Raw genomic sequence first — 15,688 nt, 5'->3', positions numbered from 1 at the left:
ACCAGCAAACTTGGAAGTAGAATTATTATTCGACCTTGGAAGTAGACTTGTAGATTTTACTACAAAATCTTAGATTTTTAAATGTCTGAATAATTTGATAAGTGTTACCAATATGTAAAATTGAAATCATGACTGACAGGTAATGAAGAAAAAATGATAAATGAATGACTACATGAGATGGGTGAGACAAGCTATCATACAAAGTCTACACTGACTTTTCAAAAAGTTTTATGTAAATGAAATCTTATATATAATTATTATCTGCAAGAAATACTCACGCTGGATACTCTGCAATGGTTCCTTTGTAAGGTGGGATTTCTGCAATGTACTCGTTGTATAACCATTTGACTTTAAAATGTAGATTCATATACTCTGCACTAGTACAAAGCCTGTGTTGTTCATGTTCTGTTAAAATGAAAATATTAAAGACAGTCAACACTAAATTTTGATAATGTATGGCACAAGAACTATAACCATAATGTTTGTGATACAACACTGAAGCTATGTCAATCAACACAGAGGTATTTGGACAAGGTGAAGAATTACCTCAAACTGATGCTACCTTTAATAGTACGTGTAATAATGAGAAGCAAAATGTTTGAATTTTCTTGCATATACCGTACATACAAATGGGCATCTAATGTATGACTAGCACACAGTAAGCTGGATAGCCCATAATTCTCTCTGATTTGTACTACGTTCAGACATTAACCCTTTCATTTAAGGCAAATCTCACCACTTTACAAATTAGTTTTGTTAAAACATATTGAAATTTTAAAACCCCATACAGCTAAATAAATTTAGAATATTTTAGAATTGTTAGTGATGAGTTCCAGAATACCCATTTTCACTAGTGCACATATCAGTAACTTTTGATGGGATATTCAGCATACTGTGAAATGTGGGATACTGGTACATTGTGAAAATACAGAATCTTTAGCTTTGGCAACAAATAAGTCAAACTCATAACATCTAGTGAATTGTATGACAGTGAAATTTAAACCCAGCAAACAGTAAAATTCACATAGTTTATATTTATAGTATACATCATAAAATACAACAATCTGTAACAAAGTTGCCATTTTTTTGCATTTAACAGCACCAAGGCAAACATATATACATTGTGTACGATGCACTGTCACTGCCAATGACATGTAAATGTTCGTGAACAAATTTCACAATACATCGGGCATCATTTTTCACATTAACTGAAAACAATATATACAGGATTGTAGGAAAAATGTGAACTATGAAACTATAAAAACTACGTAATACAAGTAGAGATCACTTGCAATCTAACTCAACAGCTGTTACATCTAAAATAATTCATTTTTCATTTGAAATCTGTACCCATTTTTCAAATTTGCAGTTTTGACATTGATCAAAGAAGCGTTATGAAAGGAAATACATTTTCTAAATTGCTATTTGATCAAATTAAAAAATACCACCCCTTTCATTTTTAGTTTTCACTGACTCAATATGGTACAATCACACAGAAACCACTAAGAAACAGTACATTATAGCAAGAATGAATGAATACAGTTTCTTGTGACATTTTTCCTAAAATAAAATGAACTAATATGCCACCATGCAGATATCTAATGCACACATCAAAATATTGGCTCCTTCACGTCTGTGTCTTAGTTACAGTATGTTTAAATAGTTTAGTTTATTTAGACAAAATGTAGAAAGTAAATGTGATCTTGCTCTTAAAGTGTAGCATGTGCAGTTTCTTATTGGTTTCTGCATGGTTGTATCAAACAGAGCCCGTGAACACTAAAATGAAATGGGTGGTAATGGTTTCTCATCTCCTTCATAGTTATTTTTGGCTATATTTCAGACAGCTGAAAAAATAGTCAAATCTTGGCAACATTTCAGACAGCTGAAAAAATAGTCAAATCTGCAATGAAAACTGTACTATCCTCCAATTTAACCATAAAATTTTCAATTTTGATAAGTCACAAAAGAAGCAGGTTTTGCACAAAATAAATATTATTTTGTTATTGATAGGTACAGTTTTAAATTCTACACTGGAGACAAAATAAGTTTTTTACAACAAACTTGATAAACAAGCGACAAAACAAGACTTTCTGAGTTATAATTCCTAGCTGGTATGTTTCTTGACCAAGTTTTCTTGTAAAAGTGCTTGTAAGTAGTGTCTGTTTTTTCATGATATTTTTGACAGTTATTAAAATCAATGTCAACTTTGACCCCCATGTATATGATGCACAAGCACAATGTATAGAACAGTGACAAACACATCGCTGCTAGCAGTATACTTTTTTGATATCGGTACAAAGCAAAATGATACATCACAAACACTAGATGTACCAAATGCATAAAACATAGCAGCAAGTATCTCCTAGTTAATCTATATGGGACACAATAACATTGCAATTTGTACAAAATTCAGACATAATTCCTTATGATTCCTAATTTTTTAAATAAAATTTCAAATTGTGGTACATGTCTACCCAATGGAATTTTGACATTCTAACAACATCTCACAAACTGACATGGAAATTTTGATCCGAGAGAAATTTTGGAGAAAAAAATTATTTTGCTTCAATTTTTCACTTGAACAGAAATGTGGAATTTTGAACCCATATTAAATACAGGAATATTAGACAAAAACTGACTGATCACAAATTGTTTGAGAAGTTTCACTTGTATTTTGTATGTATTCACATTCAGCATTTACTACTACTACATAAAACTCTTGCTGGAGTTCAAAAACTGTAAACAATAAACACACTGCTATGTTTACTCCTGTGCAAGTGGTAAGTAACAATTGTACATAAGTTGCAAGCATGCCACTGCAAGAAATACAACACATTGCCAGCAATGACAACAGTACACTAGCAATTTGCAAACTTACTGTCTAAGTCTTTTGCAAGTTCTAGAGTAACAGAAAAAAAAGTGAGAGAAAAATAAATGAGAGAGAATTGACTCATGCAAGTGTGAAAATTGTCAATGATGATTCTAGTAGGAAACTGTCCAGTTGTGACGACTTATTTCTAGTTGTGACTAGTTATTTCCAGTTGTGACTAGATATTTTTGGTTGGGACTAGTTACTTTCGATTGTGACTAATTATTTCTGGTTGGAACTAGTTATTTCCAGTTGGAACTAGTTATTTTCATTATTTATTTCAAGTTGTGGTTCCCATCCAGGTATGAGTATAACTATTTCGAGGTTTCTGCCTCTCTGTGACTGATATTTTTTAATATATAAGTTAATATAACCAGGATAATGATATTTTTAAAAGTCCAATAATGAAAAAACGAGATAAAAACAGCCTTTAAGAGGTGATCATCTGAAATTATACTATGTTTGAATATACCTTTGAATGATCACAAATATACTTTTTGCTTTATTATCAAGAACCCAGTATATGTTTCTATAAAGATAAATTCCCTGATTTCATGATTATTTTATGTGTTCATTTCACATATTTGTTTTTTATTGTTTTTATATTTTGCTGGCAGACAACATCATATTGTAATATATTGTATTGTATTGTATTGGTATTGGTATTGTGCTGCATTGTATTGAAATGTTATAACTGTGTTTCTACTGTAATCTTTCAAAAAAATTCCAAAGTAAAACGTAAAAGATGCAGTCTAATAATTGTCAAAGTTGTAAAACTCCTATTATCAGCTTGGTTATGGCCAATAATGTGTGTGTCTAGGCCAAATGGTTAACAATTCTACTTTGGAACAGGTCTATATTCCACTGAGGAATCGGTATTGTGGCACTTTTCATCTTGTGTATAATCAAAGGCATTTTGGTTTCACCACTGTTCATCTCTCCCTTCGAAGTAAAAAAAATTCAAAGCTGTATATGTTGGAACACTTTAAAACAGTTACATGTTGCCTTTATCTAACAACAAATCATACTATTATCGACCTCCCATGTCGAATTTTTTTTTCTTCAAAAATGGCTTCCTCCAACACCAAGTAGCTGAAAGGTGCTTCCCCCTTCCCATATTGTCCACATTGCTTTTTGTAACTTTAGGTTTTCACAAAGATGAGCCAATGCCAAGTAGGTGACGTTGGAGGATTGTCATGGATACAACGACGTAATGGGTGCCGCCATCTTTAAAACTTGTGAACACAACAAGGCACCTAATTGGACATTGAGTTGTTGACAGCAACCAATCAGGTTTAATCATTTGGGGGCATCCTGTATAATCCTACTTTGAATGCTTTGAATTTATTTGGAGAGATGAACAATAGACAGAAATTGAAATGCCTTGAATATTTAAAATGCACACTTTTAAGATCGGTTGCATTTGTATATTTGAGTTGCTATGGTATTGGTGCCAGTTCCACCATTATAACACTGCCATAACTGTGAAGGACTTTTATATGTGTATGATTAACATGAAGTCTGTCATCTCCTACTGAAGGATGGTATTAAAGCAAACATCAAAATATGTTTAATGTTAAATGTGCCTCGGAAACAAACTCTTCAAACTTTTGCTGTTACTTTGTTCAAGAAAAATACAACCTATTCTCAGTAAAAATCACGAAGAAGAAAATCAGGGGTAACCATACACACTGTAGAGGTCAAAATGATGTCAAAATATAGTCTTTTTAGAATCCAATATGGCCGCCGAATACAGTGTTATTAAACTCTATGGGAAAATTATAGTTTGCCGATTACCTGGTAAACAGGATGGTGAACCCCCAAATTTCTTTTATTATTTCAAAATGTTCAGGAACATAAGCTTTCATATGTTTGGAGAGAATTGAAGAACACCGATTCTCAGTGAAATTCATCCGAGGTGCATTTGACTTCATAGGCATGATAACACACTGTGTTAAGTACGACATGAAGTGATTATGCACCTGTCCAGTGTTTGACTGTTTAAAGTTGCTATCGCTAATAGTACATTTACCATGCCATGCAAGAAAATCTTAGACATTTTAACTGACAATATTCTGAAATAGTGATATCAAATGTGTATGCCTGATTATGGATTGAGTTAAACTTGCCTTACTTTTTATAATAAAAGTGCTTTGTGTGTGTGTACTCATAACTGAAAGGGGCATGAACCGAGTTTACACTTTTTAATAAGTATTAAAGGGGAATGCCACTTCAAGAAATAAAGTTATTTTCATAGACATTGGGTTTGTCTTTGACGAGAGTTATTTCATGATTTAACATCACATGAATTTTGTGCAATTGTCAGGACATGCTGTTCTTCAAATGTCTATCAAATTGCTAGTATGGCTTCATCTGTACTAGCAACACCAGAAGAGAATTTTTAACGACATGGGAGGTAACATCGATATTTAAGACTAATGTTGGATTAGGATTAGATAAGATATTAGTAATCTAAGAGCATGGGATTCAGACATTGGGCTTTAACATTATACTAGTCTTTTATAATCAGATTTTATGTATATGAAGTATTGAGTAAATAATAGTTTATAAACTCAGCTTGTGCCACTTTTAGAGTTTCACGGTGTCGGTATCTTAGTAATGGTGGACTGTTACAGTGGAGATGTGCAAGTATGGTGTGTGCGATTTAAAGAGAGCTAGCCGTAGGAATATTTAACAAGATACAAAAGACTTGTACTAACCTTCTAATGCATACTTCATATCCAGGGCAAACATGCTCCACATAGAGGCTGCACTTAACTGTCCTACGTTTAACTCATTAGGAAACCTGTCAAATGTCAGGAAATGAGACACAATACGTAACAATTATTAATAAGCTTTATTTGTGATAGTAGGTGGGGAGATGGAAAGCATTAGACTGTGTTGTGGTTCATTAATGATTTCCTCAAACTTTACAGCCTCTATGATGCTTGAAGGCCAATGTTATATTACAATTAATTTTGGTAAAGTTAAAATGTGTCTGGTGGAGCTATTTTTGGTCCAGAACAAAAGAATAATCCTATGTATAAAGCCTTATTGCTACACAGATAAGATGACATCTAAATGTAATGAATCAGAGATTGCCCTTTAAAGGCCCACATTATATTATGATTAAAAATTTTGGTGAGGAAAAATAGTTGTCTGGCAGAGCTTTTGAAAAAGTTGGCCCAGAACAAAAGAATGATCCTATGTAATCCTTATAGCTCTTACTGATAAAATAATCACTAAATGTGATAACCCAGTATTGTCTAGTAAGTTGATGAGGATTAAATTTTGAGAAAACACAGTTGTTTGTAAGAAATACAGAAAATTTGGATTTGAACTAAAGAGTGGTCCTATTTCGTCCTTATAGGCTCCCATTGATAAGACAGCACTATGTGAGAGTGAATGGGATGCAAACATTGGGCTGTATAAGTTTTGAAATTAAAACATGTCACTCTAAAAACTGTACAATGATGGCATTTGTGAGGAAATAAGTCATACTAGTAATGATTTATGATGAATGTTAAATTTTTCTGATTTTTTCAAATCTATACTTCGGTTCTTTTTTAAAAATTGTTTGCTCACACTAAAGGCCTGTAAGAAAAGAATAGATCCAAAAACACCAAACAACAAAATGTATAAATAAACAACTTGACATGTTTTGACTACAGTCTGGAGATTTCCACTTACTGGTTTAAAACTGGAGTATAACTATTCTTATCTTCTTCTATCACAGATACAATCAAAGAAATTAACTTGGGCCAAAAATCCAGACTTTTGGCACTTGGACCATTGGCGGCATCAGCTTCACTCACTTCAGGCTGGTCACTTTGATCGGTTTGAAATTCACGTTGATAGAGTTCGTAACAGTTGTCAAAGATATACTGATAGGTTGATTTGAGGCAGGCCTTGACGCAATCTTTGACGACTGTCGCTGCACGAGGTGGGCTGGCTAATTCTAATACTTTCATTCTGAAGAATGTTATACTAGTCAGGAGATCTACCGTTGATTTCAAGTCAGCTAATTTCTCGGGGCTGGACGCTGGAAAGTTATTCTGTGTAAGAAATGATACATTTGACAAATTACATTTCTGTTTATCCTCAAACTCACAGTGACTCAAAATTATCAAACTCACAATTTTTATTTATTTGGGTAATTTTTTTTTTCTGGCTGATGAAACATTTTTAAATTGGCTATATATCCATGCACTTGATGGTCTATCTGCAAAGTACACAAAATACTTACTCTATACATAGAAAGGCCTCGGAGCAATGTACTATAGAAAGGTCTATCCACAATGTACTTACTCTATACATAGAAAGGTCTATCCACTATGTACTTACTCTATACATAGAAGGTGCATAATGTACTTACTGTATACATAGAAAGGTCTATCCACAATGTACTTACTCTATACATAGAAAGGTCTATCCACTATGTACTTACTCTATACATAGAAAGGTCCATAATGTACTTACTCTATACATAGAAAGGTCTATCCGCAGGGAATTGTGAAGCTGATCAAGCAGTTTAACAAACTTTTCTTTCTGTGAATTAAGAGAAATGAATCAATCTAAATGAAATTTTGAATAAAACATGATTGATTTAATTATAAAACCAAATATTAAGCGATTGATTCATCTTAAAATCCACATCCCCCCATTGACGAGTACACCATTAGGTGCTAGGATATGACTACCCCTTAGTATGTGGATGACATTGAATGTTGTCACGATGACTACAAAAACAAGAAGTCACACAAATGCAAGGCAAGACTACCGGTCAGATCTTGATATAGCTTGCTGTTCACGACTTGTTTTTGGAAACAACATCCCACCATTGGGTTGTCAGTGGTCGAGTGGTTAAACCACTTGCCTCTTATGACTGGGGTCGGGGTTCAAACCCATTCAGGGTTTGAATAAATTTATCACACTCTAAGTAAGAAGAGTGTCATTCAGTGTCACTCTACCGAACAACGCAGGTTTTCCTCAGGTACTCCGGTTTCCTCCTGCATTAACACTGAACCCATGAAGGATGGCCCTCACTGGACTTCTTGAGAAAGTGTTTATATGCTTAAAGAACAATCCAGTATAAGTAAAGATTATTTACTTACCCCAAAATTTGAGGCAGCAAACCTGTCACTGGCAGAGACAGCACTGGATGCCGTTGTGTGTGCATAGAATGCATTGATGTTGGCTAATAATGTACTCATTACAGCTGGCACTCCCGGACTCATGTATTTAGACGATAAACATGAAAAATGTCTAGCGAGGGCAAAAAATATATATCATACATTGTCAAATAAACATGTTTAGGAAAAAATAGCCTATGAAATTACATACATGGTCAAGATTATCACACAACCGGTAATCTTAATTAAGAAATACATGACTTTTCTAAAATGCTGACTTTTTTTTGAAATGTCACATTTTCAATTTTCTTTTTCTTGCAATATTTTCGGACTAAAAATGCTGTTCAAATAAACATGGCTTTAATAATGATTACAGTAGTGTATCACTTGGGATTACAGTAGTATATCGCGTGTGAGAAAATGAAGTTTTTATTGCTCTGTGAATGGGTGTTGTGTGAAGTATTTCTGAGTAACTTCATTTTCTTATCTTTCTGATTGGCTGAAACTTGTTGGGTGATAAAAAAAAATTCTGATTGGCTGTTTATTATGTGACTCAGATGCGATTGGCTTAAACTTGTCAGGTGACACAGATGGGTTTCTTGTATTGGCTGAAAGTGAGAACTCTAGACATTTATAAGTTTTACAATACTATTGGAAATTAATTTAATAATCGTGCACATGCACCAATTTTGACTTCTTTTAATGGCTAATGCAGCTTTTGAACTTGAATCATCTGTAAAACTCACGTCATTGCTTGATAAATAGATTCAATGCCAAATCTCATGGCAAACTCGTCCACTATTTCCTGTGCAGGTTCATCAAAGTACACCTTCCAGGCATCATCTCCTTTTGCATTAGGTATCTTCACCATCCCATTTTCTTTTTCACACAAATAATGGAAAAGGTTCTGAAACAACAAAATATGTAGACTGACAGATCAGCTGTTGTGGGAACGGTCTAATTTCCCTATAAGCCTGAACCGATGACTTCATCACAGTCTACAAAAGATGCACTTACATTCATTATATGGTGAAGCCTCAGAAGGTTGGAAAAGAATGGGCAAAGCTTTTTGAAAAGCTTATTCTGATTAGTTGAGAATATAAGCCTTTTGAAATGTGAAAACTTTTGTAAGATTAATTCTGATTAGCTAGAACAGTATAGGCAAACCCTTCTGAAAGGGTCAGTCTGATTGGTTAGAATTTACCATCAACAGAATATGAAATCTCTAGGCTATATTGATAATTATGAAAATGATAGCTGCTTATGCTTTCATATCAGCTGACGCATATGAAGGACTTCACGTTTGCTCATTATTTCAATTAATTTGATAAATAGACTTCTGTGAAACCCATAACTATTTTTCAGTAAATCTGTTTTCAAAAGCTCAACTCTTAATTATTGGTTTTATCTCAGTTTTCACAGCTATATAAAGCTAACTTAGTCATATTCCGCATCACCAGACAAGCTGTCATTCTTTGATATGGAAAATTTACTTGATATGCAGTACGAAATTTAAAAATATTTTGGGTGAACATTCTTTAATTTTAATTTGCTAGTCAGAGTACTACCAAACCAGGGTGACTATAGAGTTTCAACAAGTCAGTACAATGGTTTTTACAAATGACATTGAACAAAATACAGACACTGATAACATACAAGCATATAAAATGATACATTTTATCTCACTGTGAACACAAATTAACATCACTATCAGATGAAACAAGGAAGATTTAAACACAAAACTATTCATCTGTATTCATAGCCAGATAAAATCTGACATTTCATGTGAGTGCGTGTTATCAGTGACTATATTTTGTTTGTGTAATTCATAACAAAAAACCTTGTGTGAGATGTAAAATACATCATGTCGCATAACTGAAACTCTATAGTCTTCCTGGTTTGGTAGTAAATTTCAAAAATTGTTCAGACGAAGACAAGTCCTTTCCTGTATTACCATAACGGATGGAAATGAAGCTGAATGGAATGAACTATCTGCCAAGAATAGAACTCTAAAATAAAAATATCCATTTATTGCTATGAAATAAATTTCTTTCATGATACTTAGTATCTATATTTAGTTAATTTTTTGTTCTTTGCTTGTATTCTGTTCCGTCACGAGTTCAAAATATTTGTCTAAAAATATCAAAGATTTTTATGTTTAGAATTATGCACAAGACCATTATATTCTTTCATACAATTCTCAACTTCCACTCCCAGCCCAGTTGAAATGCAATCCTAGAAGAATGTTTTGTGACAAAAAATCAAGGAAATATTGTAATTAAGACAACAAAATATTCAGCACATACCTCGTGTAAACAAGTATATTGAACGTGATACGGAGCTACAGCTTTTTCTTCACCTTTGACCTCAATGCTGATATGTAAGCGAATGGCTCCTGATACGGCGGACTTGTCAGTACGTTTTTCTGTCAAAAAATCATGACAAAGTTAAAAAAAATCTTATGGGGGAGGGGGTATGATATCAAAACAAATTTATTTCACTGTTTTATCACAAGGTCTGGGCAATTATCACATTTTATAGTGTCAAAAATCACTTCTAAGCAAAATCAGTCATTTCAGCAAGACTTGAGTACAGAACCGCATGACACGTGAGTGCCATACTTATGGTATAAGTACTTGTGGTGTTCTCTGCCGTCATCCTTTCTTGAGCAGAGTGAGTAGAAGTGCAGCAGAAAACATTACAAACATGTATGCAGATACATAGTAATACTAACAAAACACAGTGATAGGCTTTATTACCTGAGAAACTCAGCCAAGCGGCCATTAAATGTAAATTTTCAATTTTTTTTGCTACAATTTTGAATCGAAATCATCACATATATATCTAAAGTGTTTATGAAAGTGACCTAGCCATATTAGATGATTCGAATTCAAAATTGTAGTGAAAAAAGTAGAAAATTTATATTGAGTGGCCGCTTGGCCATGTAATAAAGTCTATCACTGTCTTTAAAAAACTTTTATTCTATAAAATTTGTCTTGTCATACATTTGTAAGTATGTCTGGAAATGAAAGCTGGTATGAAAGCTTACCTAAATTATACCACACATCCATCTCACCACTAAGAGTTCGAACCTCAATGATAGTCTGACCCAAGAAATCATCAGATTCTCTTGTTAACTTTTGCATCAGCTTAGACTTCAAATCATCATCTTCATCCCTATAACAAATCACAAAGAATTGTCTGCAATTATTTTTAATTTTCCACTCAAATATTAACTGTCTGTAATTATTATCAGAAATGTTGTAAATTTTTGGATGAAATTTTTTCAGTCAAAAATGCCATGACGGTGTTGTTGCCACAATTGCACCATTAGTAATCTATCAGTAATTATTATTGGAAATCAATGACTGCATCATTAGTAACCTATCGCTAATTATTATCAGAAATGTTTTAAATTTTTGGATGACATTTATTTCAGTCAAAAATGCCACGTTGTTGCCACAATTGCGTCATTAGTAACCCTATCACTAATTATTATCGGAAATGCCATGACGGTGTTGTTGCCACAATTATGTAATTAGTAACCATATCAGTAATTATTATCAGAAATGCCATGACGGTGTTGTTGCCACAATTATGTAATTAGTAACCCTATCACTAATTATTATCAGAAATGCTATGATGGTGTTGTTGCCACAATTATGTAATTAGTAACCCTATCACTAATTATTATCAGAAATGCTATGACGGTGTTGTTGCCACAATTATGTCATTAGTAACCCTATCAGTAATTATTATCAGAAATGTTTTGAATTTTTGGATTACAAATATTTTGCTATGGTATGCACACACATACTTCCACATAGGTATAAGGCACTCACTCTCATAACAACAAAATCAAACAAACAACAATATACAAAGGAAGTAGAGGTAAATAAAGTATTCACGCCATATTCCTACAAACATACATGAGATTTTAATCAGATTGACACACACACACAGCACACGCACACGCACAAGCACATGCGCACACACAGCACATGCACAGCACACGCACAGCACATGCAAGCACACACACACACACACACACACATTACTAATTCACTGTCAAATTTGGCTGAAAATAACATGAAATGTCACAACTAAGTGTGTCTACCTGTACAATATATATATATATCATAGTAACCAATCATGTACCACTACCACAATACTCTCGCTAGTAGATAAGAAATAGACTATATTACAAGCTGTGTTAGCACAAGACTTACCAAACACGGACTTTGATCCTATCAGATGAATTATGGCACTCAAAAAAGAATTTTTCATTCCATTCTGGGTTCAGATCCTGCTGGACTGTCCGTGTCCTCTTCTTCACTTTTCCAACCTGGACTGTAACATAGGGATCACTAGTTCCAGACTTGTCTTTGGCAATTAGTCCCTGTGCACAGACCACAGTGATGGCTAACTTTGCAGACCATTTTGATGTTCCATCTAACACACTCTGTTTTACAGCTTTCATGTGGCCTGCATGTGCTGCTGTTCTTGGTACACTGAACACCTCCCTAAAATAATTTTTTTTTAAGGGTGAAATAAAGTCAAGCGACAAAATTCAATGTTAAATTCACTGTATCTGCCTGCTTGTCTCTTTCTTTTCCTGTTTTGATTGCTGTCTGTCAACTGTCACCAGGCTGGTTGCTTCACTTTCTATTCGTCCATCTTAGATAGTTCTGTTTCCAGTTTATGAAGAGATGGTGCAGAAAGTACAAGAGGGCTACTAAATGAAACTGTTACTCTGGCAACAAAGAGCACTACATAGTGCTTACATCCATGACCAGAACTCAATTTTCCATTTTATTTTCCCCTAAACGCTTTTACATATTTAACATCCGATTCATTCTTTGCATGAAATACATTAAATATATTTTTTGGCCTGTAACGTTTTAAATAAGACTGTAGTCCAAGCACTGCAGAAATACAGTTTTGCACGGTATATTTTACCATTTTTCTACCAACCTTTACATAATATGCAGTCCCAACAATCTCAAGGGTCCAAATCATTGAATGTATTTTATGCAGTCAAGATGTGCAAAATGTAAGAACTATAAAAAAAATAATTGTTTGGTTCAAAATCACCCACACAAGTACACTGGGAACATGCATGAAATGGCTACAAATGTCAAACATGCAAACTAGTCATCTATTGGCCATAGCTAGCTTGGTTCTTACTACCAAAATAATGCAGATTTCATGAGTCTAAAATGATCGTGTTACCTACCTAATGAGTTCAAAGATTTCTGGCTTATTTCTCTCCCTTATTTTCATTCTATCTTTCATGGCCATAATAATGTTTTGTGTTTTGTCTTCAGCTCCATGTTTGGAGCTTTTCTCTGCAGCACCTGTGGACAAAGAAAGGTGAAAAAAGATGACATCAGAGTAACTACAATACATTAAGTACGTTAACTGTACACAAAATCACCAGACAGTTGAAGTCCAATCACCTATGGAGATATCAAATGAAGGAAAGCAAAGCAAGAAAAATTGAGAGGAAGTAAATTGAGAAGGTCATACAATTCTCAGAAATACAAATCGAGTGAACCTGACTTAATTATTTTGTATGTAACAGTCAAAATTGGTACAAAACAAACCTAGCAAAAACAGAAATATTGACACTTTACAAAAAAATGTCAAGTTTTAAATTTTTTACCATTTTGGGGTTGTTTTCTGAAGCACGCTGACCAACTGGACATGTTGTAACAGTATCTCCTTTCTTTGCATATGTGGCAAGGAACATTGTATGTATGGATTTAAAGCGAGATTTCTTTTCTTTGCTAGGACTGAAACCATGCTAGTGTCCATTTTTTTCCTTTTGTGTAATCATGCGTATGTGTTCACCATAGCAATAATACTATGGCTTGAGCCCACATTTCATGTGTTATCTACGTCTCTGCATTTCGAGTTGCTAAGGATTACAATACTATACATGATGAAAAACAAAACACAAAATACGAGGTTACAAATTGAATCCATCCGTATAGGAGGAAAATGTCACCTCAGTTATAAAGTACTGTATTGCATTAATACTCTCAAAAACTGTTCAAATTTGATAATGTTGTTAAAAAAAAGGAGGTGAATATGCATAGCAGTACCCAATGTCTGCTTTGTGCTAGTCTTGTAGTATGACTTTGGATCAGGACTTGAGGAAATTACCTCATAAAAGGTGAAGGGTGACAGTACGTTTGTTCACAGTCCCTATTTCAGACAAGTCCTTTGGTATGCGACCTATGGATGCTTTTAAAAATTAGCACACTTGACAAAGGGTCTACCAGCCAGACACTAGCTAGAACTACCTTTGTGCTAGGTTTGAATGAAATTTGACATTACATGTCAGAGAAATGGCTGAATACATGTGGACAGATTGAACCCAATGGTGTAATAGTACCATCCCAACCCATCACCATGCAATGCCAAAGAGTGGCTAAAAAATTGTGTTGGTCATGTCCCCTCTCTCTGCAGGACAACCACATGGAAAAATAGAATAGTCCAAGTCACAAAGGTCAGATGAAGACTGTAATCAGATATCCCATAATTATGATAATTAAAAGATTATGAGTATAGATATCTTTTCTATCTGTCTTCTTAATAACTTTAGCGATATATACTTTCTAGAAAGAAATTAATTTCTAAGTTGTAGCCAGGCCATTTTGACAAGGAGCCCAGCAAGTTTCTTGGAAGTGAAATATGGTCTATTCGGCCCTCTGTTTGTTGTGAAATTTGACAGAGAAATAATATGAGGATTTATTTCTTGTCATCACCTCATTCTAACAGGCACTGATTCTTTATTCTGTTTGACAGTGCTTGTTACAAGATTGACTCTGCTGGGGATAAGGTGTTGAAATTTCCTCAAATTCATGTTAAAGTTTGAACAGTTCAACAGACCATGGAAAGTAGTCAATACACATATCGGCTACAAAGTCACAAATTTCTCTATCATGTACTAGACTGTTTACAGTGCCAGAGGTATATTCTGTTGAATCTCTCATACCTCGCTTGTGACTAGAATTGCAAACGCGAGTTAATATTAATGACCAAATAACGCAGGCCAGTCTTGATGTACATGAATCACCAAAAATACTGTAAAGATTACCTCTTTAATAGTCGTACACGGTCAATGCGGTGAAAAAGAAGAGAGGTAGCCTTGGGTTCATACGGAAAAGGAACCCCAACTAGCACAAAATGGTAGAAATTAGAAGAATTGTCACCACTCTACCATATACAAAGTCTTGTCCATCTCAACTGAACGTGGTCATATGTGTATCACTTGTGACACCTTGCTAGCTAACGAACTACCTGATTGGGTATAAATTGTGCTTCAAGATTTTCAAACTTTATTATCAGCAGTTTGCAATTCAAGTCACAAGTGGGGTATGAGAGAGATTAAATAGAACGTACATGTACCTCTAGTGCTACAAAGAGGGTAATCAATGTACAAGAAGCAAAGTGAACTTTAATACTTTCATTAGAGTGGATGATCAGTGACATCAGTATATTTCTGTCACTTTATTTACTACTTTGTAAGATGTGAAGTCATAATTATCAGTACATATGTACCTACGTACCTGCAGAGTTGACTCTTAATGACACCATAACAATTTACTTGCATAATAAACGTGACCAACCCAAAACAGTTGACTCATTTTTAGCTGCTGTTGCTATGAAAAGTCTCACG

At 34.1% G+C, this 15,688-nt stretch overlaps 1 protein-coding gene across 5 annotated transcripts in view; it reads right to left on the bottom strand.

The window, feature by feature from the left end:
• LOC144443572 (protein unc-13 homolog B-like) overlaps window positions 1-15,688 on the bottom strand; it is a 179,241-nt gene that overhangs the window by 13,874 nt on the left and 149,679 nt on the right. For 3 of the 5 annotated variants that reach the window (XM_078133104.1, XM_078133106.1, XM_078133108.1), the window contains 11 exons: window positions 13,238-13,358; window positions 12,231-12,524; window positions 11,051-11,178; window positions 10,308-10,426; window positions 8,748-8,908; window positions 7,984-8,134; window positions 7,349-7,417; window positions 6,560-6,924; window positions 5,590-5,675; window positions 2,879-2,899; window positions 279-405 (listed from right to left, as the gene is read on the bottom strand). In XM_078133104.1, the coding sequence (XP_077989230.1) occupies window positions 279-405; window positions 2,879-2,899; window positions 5,590-5,675; window positions 6,560-6,924; window positions 7,349-7,417; window positions 7,984-8,134; window positions 8,748-8,908; window positions 10,308-10,426; window positions 11,051-11,178; window positions 12,231-12,524; window positions 13,238-13,358 (1,642 nt within the window). The remainder of the gene's footprint in view (window positions 1-278; window positions 406-2,878; window positions 2,900-5,589; window positions 5,676-6,559; window positions 6,925-7,348; window positions 7,418-7,983; window positions 8,135-8,747; window positions 8,909-10,307; window positions 10,427-11,050; window positions 11,179-12,230; window positions 12,525-13,237; window positions 13,359-15,688) is intronic. The other 2 variants (XM_078133107.1, XM_078133109.1) reach the window with 1 other exon arrangement.

The sequence above is a fragment of the Glandiceps talaboti genome, chromosome 12, assembly GCF_964340395.1.
Source record: "Glandiceps talaboti chromosome 12, keGlaTala1.1, whole genome shotgun sequence".
NCBI lineage: Eukaryota > Metazoa > Hemichordata > Enteropneusta > Spengelidae > Glandiceps > Glandiceps talaboti.
The sequence above is the reverse complement of the archived record's forward strand: the minus strand, read 5'-3'. Positions and strand labels throughout refer to the sequence as shown.